Source organism: Nicotiana tabacum, chromosome 15 (assembly GCF_000715075.1).
Source record: "Nicotiana tabacum cultivar K326 chromosome 15, ASM71507v2, whole genome shotgun sequence".
NCBI classification, from domain to species: Eukaryota; Viridiplantae; Streptophyta; class Magnoliopsida; order Solanales; family Solanaceae; genus Nicotiana; species Nicotiana tabacum.
In genome coordinates this window covers 48038173-48045902 of record NC_134094.1, presented here as the reverse complement: position 1 = coordinate 48045902, position 7730 = coordinate 48038173, and the positions used below count along the sequence as shown (strand labels likewise).

The window sequence follows — 7730 nt, the reverse complement described above, 5'->3', positions numbered from 1 at the left end:
TCAAATAGCAAAACGAACTTATTCCAAGTCCCAAAATTAAAATCCGAACCCGATATCCATAAAGTCAAACCAGCAAAATTTCTAAAACTTCAAATTGCCAACTTTCGGTAAAACATGCCAAATCAACCTAGGGACCTCCAAATTCAATTTCGGACATACGCCCAAATCCAAAATCACAACTCGAACCTATCGGAGCCTTCGAAACACCGTTTCGGGATCGTTTTCACAAAAGTCAAACCTTGGTCAAAATTTCCAACTTAAACTTCTAAAATGAGGGTCACTCATCCAAATCAAATCCTGAAACATCCGAAAATTGAATCCGACCATACACACAAGTCATAATATACAATATGAAGCCACTCAAGATCTCGAATCACTGAACGGGACTCTAAAGCTCAAAACGTCGGTCGCGTCGTTACAGATTCTCAACAGACCCTAAGTAATCATTTCCCAAACTTACTGGAGTATTAATAGTCAAATTAGATTTCTAAAGCATAGTTAAATACTTAAGATTTTCTTAAGTGCAGAATGTACACTGGCTAAGTAAAAGGAACGGAGGAAGTTAAATATTTTTAAGTTTAAACTTGTACTATTATGTGGTTATCATAAGCTGTGGTTTTTTTTCAGGTTTCTTTTATTTGTTTTAAAAAATATAATACATAAAACTACTTGTAATTTGCACCCAAAAAAATGAAGTTTTCCGTTTACACGATTTAGCTTTGATTCATCAATTCCATCTTTCTTCTTTTTAAATTTCTATAAGTGATAAGCTATGTGAGATTCGGGAGAAAATATAAGTTTGAGACAGAAGTGATAAAACAAATTAAAATTTTGTAATTTCTAAAAAACCAGAAAGAATAAACTTTAGAAAAATGAATATTTATATAGACGAGTTTCACTGATTTGATTTTAAAGGTTTTGAAATTTTGCACGTTTAGTGATACAAAATGTCAAAAATAACTATAAGACTTAGTTTTAGCGATTAATCACTTTGAATATGCAATAACTATTTTCTGTTGTTTCTGTTTCCTAAATTTTCTTACTTGTTTTTTCTACAGTTCCAAAGAGTTTTACAAGCTTTCGCTTAAGGATTTTTTTTTTTTTTGCTTGCCTTACTTTTCCTAGTCTACATTCTTTTGATTATGTTTCATCAATTTCATAACTCTCCCTTCATTTTTAGATCTTCTATCTCTTTCAAAACTATTCATTAAGTATTTCGTCCAATTTTTTATTTCCTTAGATTCACCTTTTCCATGTCTTTTCGAAATCTTTCCTTTAAGGATCTTCCTTTTTTTTTTTCTTTTTTTTTTTTTTAACTTTTTTCCCAAAGGTCCCATACAAAGTACTTTGCTTGCTTCACATGGTTGGTAGCAAAAAGCCTAGAGGGGCATGTCTAACACAAGACAATACGCAAAGAAAGTTATATTTATGCAACATGCGTTATCTTTAATTTGTAGCAAGGAATCAGAGACTTGCTCATGGATTGCTCCATAACCGGCCAACTACCGCAACTGTGTTTCAGCTTAGTGGGAGTACATTTTTGGATCGATCGACTGCAAGAAGCTCTGAGGTGCTGGAATGGAAGAGGAATCTAAGGGTAAGTTTGGTACGAAGGAAAATGTTTTCCTGAAAAATGAGTGATTTTATCACTTATTTTCATTTGTTTGGTTGGTGAGCGGAAAAAAAATTTCAAAAAATATTTTCTAGTATTTGATTAGAGAGTATAAAATATTTTTAGAAAAATAATTTTTTATGCTACTCTCCTCAACTCATCTTCCCCAAAATTCCCATATTTTCTGTACTCTTCCCCCTCTCCCCCTCCCGGGGACTTTATTTTCTTCAAGAATTTAATTATTTTTTTCAAAATTCACACAAACTCAAAGGAACTAATGTGTTGCTTTACTATTTCACACAAGAACAACGTTGAAATTTGAGCTCGATAACTAAAAAGAAAATATTTTATTTTGTTGAAAAAGAAAGTATCATTTCTTCAACATGAAAAGAAATTACTCATTTTGTTGAATGAAAGAAAATACTTTTTCTTCATCATGAAAAGAAAATATTCGTTTTATTGACATGAAAGAAAATATTTTTTTCTACATCAGGAAAAAAAAATACTTAGTTTGTTGAAATGAAAGAAAATACTTTTTCTACATCATGAAAAGGAAGTACTTGTTTTGTTGAAATGAAAGAAAATATTTTTTCTTCATCATGAAAAACAAATACTCATTTTTTTAAAATAAAAGAAAATATTATTTCTACATTAGGAAAACGAAATACTTAATTTGTTGAAATGAAAGAAAATATTTTTTCTACATCATAAAAAGAAAGTACTCGTTTTGTTGGAAAAAATATACTTTTTCTATTTCAGGAAAAGAAAATACTTAGTTTGTTGAAATGAAAGAAAATACTTTTTCTACGTCATGAAAAGAAAGTACTCGTTTTGAAAATACTTTTTTTACATCATGAAAAAAATGTACTCGTTTTGTTGAAATGAAAGAAAATACTTTTACTATGTCATGAAAAGAACATACTCATTTTGTTGAAATTAAAAAAAAAAGTACTCTATCTACAACATAAAAAGAAAGTACCCTTAATAATAGTTCTATTTAGGGTGGGTGGTGGACGGGGTTGGGGTGGATGGGGTAAGGGGTTGGGGTGCTTTTGGGGGTGGGGTGGGCTGTGTGTGGGTTGGTGGGGGACGGTGGGGATAGGGAATAGGGTGGAGAAATTGAAAAAAAGTTTTGGAAAATATTTTTCCTCTTTTGATAGGGAAAACATTTAAACCAACCAAATATAGAAAAATTGGAAAACATTTTCCTAAAAATGCTTTCCTTCATGCCAAACATACCCTAAATGGTGGATCGGAATCACACCTTGCATTTGGTGTACCGTTTGTTTGGTGGGGAAGGAACTTAGAGAGGAACTTGAGATGCTTTGAAGAAGATAAAACCAACCCTATACACAAGATCAGATCAGATCAAATTGCTTGCTTACGTTTTTGGTGTAAACAAGTTTATGAAAATGATGCTTAGATATTCCTTTCTTCTCTGCACTATCTTAGTGCTCTGTTAATAAAACCTTTCTTTTTTTTCTCAAAAAGCAGAACACAAGAAGTAATTATTATACTCATTCACTATCTGTGAAGTTACGTACATTCCACATGTATTTGCACATGCAATTAATTATATGTCAGTACAGCTAAAGCTAACTAATAGTTGTGTAAATGCTTCTATCTAAGTTAATACTCGTAATTAACTACCCGGCTAAGAACTGCATAACCTTAGCACTCAGTAAGCACATGCCTAATTAATAAGGTTATTAATACTCTCCTCTAGAGATCACCCTGCTCCTCCCCAGACATGAGCCATAAGCTCAAATGGAACAATAAAAGATGCTCTAGATCTTTGATTAACAAAGGAAGTTTTGACTCGAACCTTATGTGTATGTAAACAATAGGGTTGTTATATTTCACTTACGTCAAATAAAGTTATGCACCCACGGACCCAAAATCTTGGATCCGCCACTATGAGGCAACACAATTATGCAGAGACGATATGTTGGAGAAAAATTATTGCTTTTGAATGCATCACCACATTTTCAATTACAAGCTCGAATCTTGGATCCGTCACTATTGGTTCTTCAACCGATTTAGTTAGCCAGCCCCTTTAATTGGATCAGTAGCTGCTGCAATTTATACAAGTGCTGTTCTGCCCCTTGAGGCAGAAGCTCACGAGGACGCATTTGCAGGCTGGTCTGAGCCTATCAATGGAAAACAATACCAGAACATGCTCCTTACTATTGTTCTTGTGAGCATACTGGACGGAATTGCAGATCTGTTGTATAGAGGATTCAGCTCGAGCTGCACCAGATTGGTCCTTGCTTCTGGGATTTCTTTCATGTGCTATATATGAACATGATACATAAAGAAAGTAGTAGTAAGGCAAATATTTGATCTTTGTACATCACATCACGGCTGATGAAATGGGATTCTGTAGGCAGTGTACCCAACCCAACAGTAGAAAAGCTGACTTACAAATGCCAGAAATGCATCAATATTCTCTACGATAACAATATTTGCATTTGGATATCCGAGATCATTACTCAACAGAAAGCAAATGTAACTGAAATAAACAATCAAAAAGAAAGAAACATACTTACTAACAAGAAAGTATCTCCTGAGAAACACTTGATTGATAGAGTAGAGATCTTCTCCTCAAATTCATTTGTTATAACTCCTGCAACTGACTTATTTGTCCTAAGATGCCAGAGGATTCGATAATGCAGAGGGAATTCTTTCCTCCTTCATAAATACATTCTCTTCAGATGGAAATGATTTAGGGGTTACCGCTGGCTACAAGCAACTGTTTGTTGAGAGGATAAAATAAGGACTTGTGATGCAGATTGTATTTTGGAGCTTTTGGCGTAAGAAATAGAGTATGAGAACAGCATATTCTCTGGCTTCAATATTCAGAAGCCTCGCCAACATTGCTGTACATGAAATATATTTCATCTACTGATTTTATGGCTCTTAACTTTTCCAGGTGGTACTAGGGTGGCGAGAAATGAAGGGATATGTATCAGATTTTAGAACATTCTATAAGAAATAAATTAAAATAGAACTCTGAAAATATTCAAATGGAAAATCAGTGTAGAGTTTAGTCTTATTGTAGAGGAAGAATTTATCATGTACTTCATAAATCATTACTCACTTAACTCAAGAGCCATAATTTATTAACTTGCTCCTCAAAATCCCTCGATGCTATATCCATATATGTATTTTCATAAGATGATGTCGTTTTTGAACTAAAATCATTACTCCACAATTGCAATTCAAGCATCACAAATTAAAACAGATGTTAATTGCTGAATCTTCTGTCATCTCAGTCCAGGACTTCAACATTCACTGAGGTATAGTAACCTACAGTATCCTGGACTTCAGAAGAAATTGCCTCAGAATATTATAGCATCCAACTGGTGCTAGGATCCTAGTCAGTCTATTGACCAAAAGTACCATTACTTAACAGTTAATTAAACGAAAGTATAACCCTACAAGTCTTGTCAGTATGTATCCATGGGAACCCTATCAGTGTTAAATTGTATTTACGGATACATAGAAATATAAGCAACAAAATTTAAAAGCAATCTTCACTGCTTCAACTTTCAGCATATTATCATCAAGCCATATATATTCACCAAAAAGGCCAAAGTTGTCAAGCAACAAAACTTCACTTCATCTTACCAGATAGGGTATACTCCTAACAATTCAAACAAACAACTTTTCTAGGTAATCACGCTCACTACAGATGTTCGTTTGTTTGAATAAAAAACAAATTAAAGACGTAACAAATTAATAGGAAAAAAGGAGCTTGCTCTTAACTCTGCTCCTCACCATCTCCAAGTTCCCTCTCTGCCGCAGCCGCCATCAAGTCATCGAATTTTTCACTCTTTCCCAGCAATACCTCAATCTGAAACCAACCAATGAGAGATATTTTATGCCATATAGAGTTTAATAAACAAAATTGTTAGTTTACATAATGTACAGTGCTTTATATCAAGCATAAGTCAATTGTTTTCAGGCGTGCAGCTTATAAATAATCCATACGATGCTAGGCCATAGAGCACGCCACTAGGCTTAATGCATCAACAGTTATGGAAAAACACTAAAGTAGGAAAGGAGGACAAGAAAGAGATTATTTGTTTTTTCTTGCTCCCGCTGCCACATATGCGCACATCAAGCCAACTTTGCTCATTGAAGATGAAACAGCAGTTCAAGCGGGCATTTCAAAATGACAGCATCAAAGACATATTTCTACATACACAGTTACAATTATCGTAAGGGATGTGTCTTCAAAGTCTATTATAGAAGCGGGACCCTGCGGTAGTGATATCCTAATCTCGTGGACAAAGGCCAAATGTTTAGAGATGCCTGCTGCCTGGTGCATTTTATATGATATAATAATTGCACAGCATATACTATACAACAGGGAAAAGAAGATTTCATAACTTACTTTGGCTTTGGAGACGGGGCGCCCTCTGGAGCCATCCTTAACATCAACAGTTGATGTCATAATCTCTGTGAACCATCCATATATAGTTTATGCTTCAGCATCTTATAAACAGCAAAGCCAAAAAAGATTTTCGACTTTAAGAGAAAAGAGTATTTTTTGCTTTTTAGATTAAATTTGCAAGAAGACTCCAAACAACACGAGGAAATACAAGAATCGAAAGACGTACTCTTCTCCACAGCAAACCCATTGCTCTTCAGAATTTCAGCAATTGAGACAACTGTGGCAATAGCTGCAGACGTACACAGATGTCATTAATTAAGCAACAACTATCTACAAATTGCATTGAAGTCTTGACTTGTGCCTATCTTTCAAATCACAATGACACTAATTCTGTAGGAATATAGTAAAAATGTAAAATACTCTTAAAGGGCGACCAACAGTTGGACTATTCCACCAGACACTTAAAGTTAATGTTGTTTACTAGATTTTAAATTGTACAAAACAAAGAGTGTGTTTTATAGCACAAAAGAACAAATTGTCATTATACATAAACAGGATTAAGCTTAACCAACAAATTAGATTTAAAAATAAAAAGAAACAACGGAGGAAGTTTGGAAACGTACCCATCCCAAGAGCAGAAAGTTCCACGTCATTGTACTGCTGCATATACCTCTGCCCAAAACAAGAATTACTCACCAAACACTGTCTAACATAGGGTACAAAACAAAAAGACCAAACAAAAGGTATTAATTTTACCTTGGCAAGATTGACGTAGAAGAACAAGGGTTTCTTGGTGTTAGAAACCTGAATACGATTCTTCTTCTGAAGGTCTCCTCCGCTAATGTTCATATTGTTCACTCCTTCACTTAACTCCTCCATCATCAATTTATTAGCAAAACTTACTTCAAATCTCCCTCTCCCTTTGATTTTAGCACCAAGGTTTTTAACCCCAAGTTTTAATAGGCTTGCAGTCGGCTTTCTCCAAATAAGAAACCTAAGACTACGAAGCTAGCCCACAAGGGGAGAAAGAAAAAAAGACTACTCACTACGTCCTTTTTAGCCCGTGCAAAAAAGAATAACATTTTTTCTTATTTAGAAATAATTTACTTTTATACAAAGATTTATAGTCACACAAAATATATATACCTCATTTTACACCACAAATTCAAAAATCTTGTCTCTTTTCTTAAACTCCGTACTCAGTCAAATGGGTTCACATAAATTGAAACATACGGAATATATGTTATAAATAGTATTTTATTTATGGTGAATGTCTATATTTTAGAGAGATTTTAGGATTTTTTACTTGGTGGCTAAGTCACTTTTTCCCTATAAATAGAGGGTTCTATTCCATTGTAATTTATTCCAAATCAATAAGAATTCTCTCTCTACTTTTCTCTGCTATATTTTTCTTTTTCTCTTATTGTTTTATAACACGTTATGAGTACGAGACTCTAACCAATTGAGTAGAAGCTTTGGGATTGAGCATAATGATTGCCAATTGTTCCATGAACTTCCTTCATGATTAAATTCTGGATTTAAAGTAAGTATTTTACTTTATTTTTCTCTTTTGAATTCTTGAAATTCTATAATTTGATTTTAAATACAAGCAAAGACAATAAATTTTGATTATAACTCTAATAGAGTTTGTAAGAAATTATAACCACCAAAAGTGGTAAAATTTCTATGTCTTACCATGATCAAATTCATGTATGATTG

The 7730-nt window shown here is 33.7% G+C and overlaps 1 protein-coding gene across 1 annotated transcript; it reads right to left on the bottom strand.

Moving 5' to 3' along the window:
• Positions 1-5152: 5152 nt before the first annotated feature.
• LOC107804040 (uncharacterized protein At2g34160) lies at positions 5153-7036 on the bottom strand. The gene is made up of 5 exons (XM_016627851.2): positions 6768-7036; positions 6635-6683; positions 6238-6300; positions 6012-6076; positions 5153-5468 (listed from the first exon to the last, which is right to left on the bottom strand). Exons 1-5 carry the CDS (start codon positions 6891-6893, stop codon positions 5376-5378), a joined length of 396 nt encoding a protein of 131 aa, XP_016483337.1. The 5' UTR covers positions 6894-7036; the 3' UTR covers positions 5153-5375.
• Positions 7037-7730: the final 694 nt, after the last annotated feature.

What these genes read in the sequence shown, in the direction of transcription:
- LOC107804040 (XM_016627851.2), bottom strand. Translation starts at nt 6,893, where the DNA reads ATGATGGAGGAGTTAAGTGAAGGAGTGAACAATATGAACATTAGCGGA. An exon ending in ACTTTCTGCTCTTGGGATGG is followed by an intron (nt 6,301 to 6,634) that starts GTACGTTTCCAA and finishes GTACGTCTGCAG; the next exon opens with CTATTGCCACAGTTGTCTCA. An exon ending in TGGGTTTGCTGTGGAGAAGA is followed by an intron (nt 6,077 to 6,237) that starts GTACGTCTTTCG and finishes GATGGTTCACAG; the next exon opens with AGATTATGACATCAACTGTT.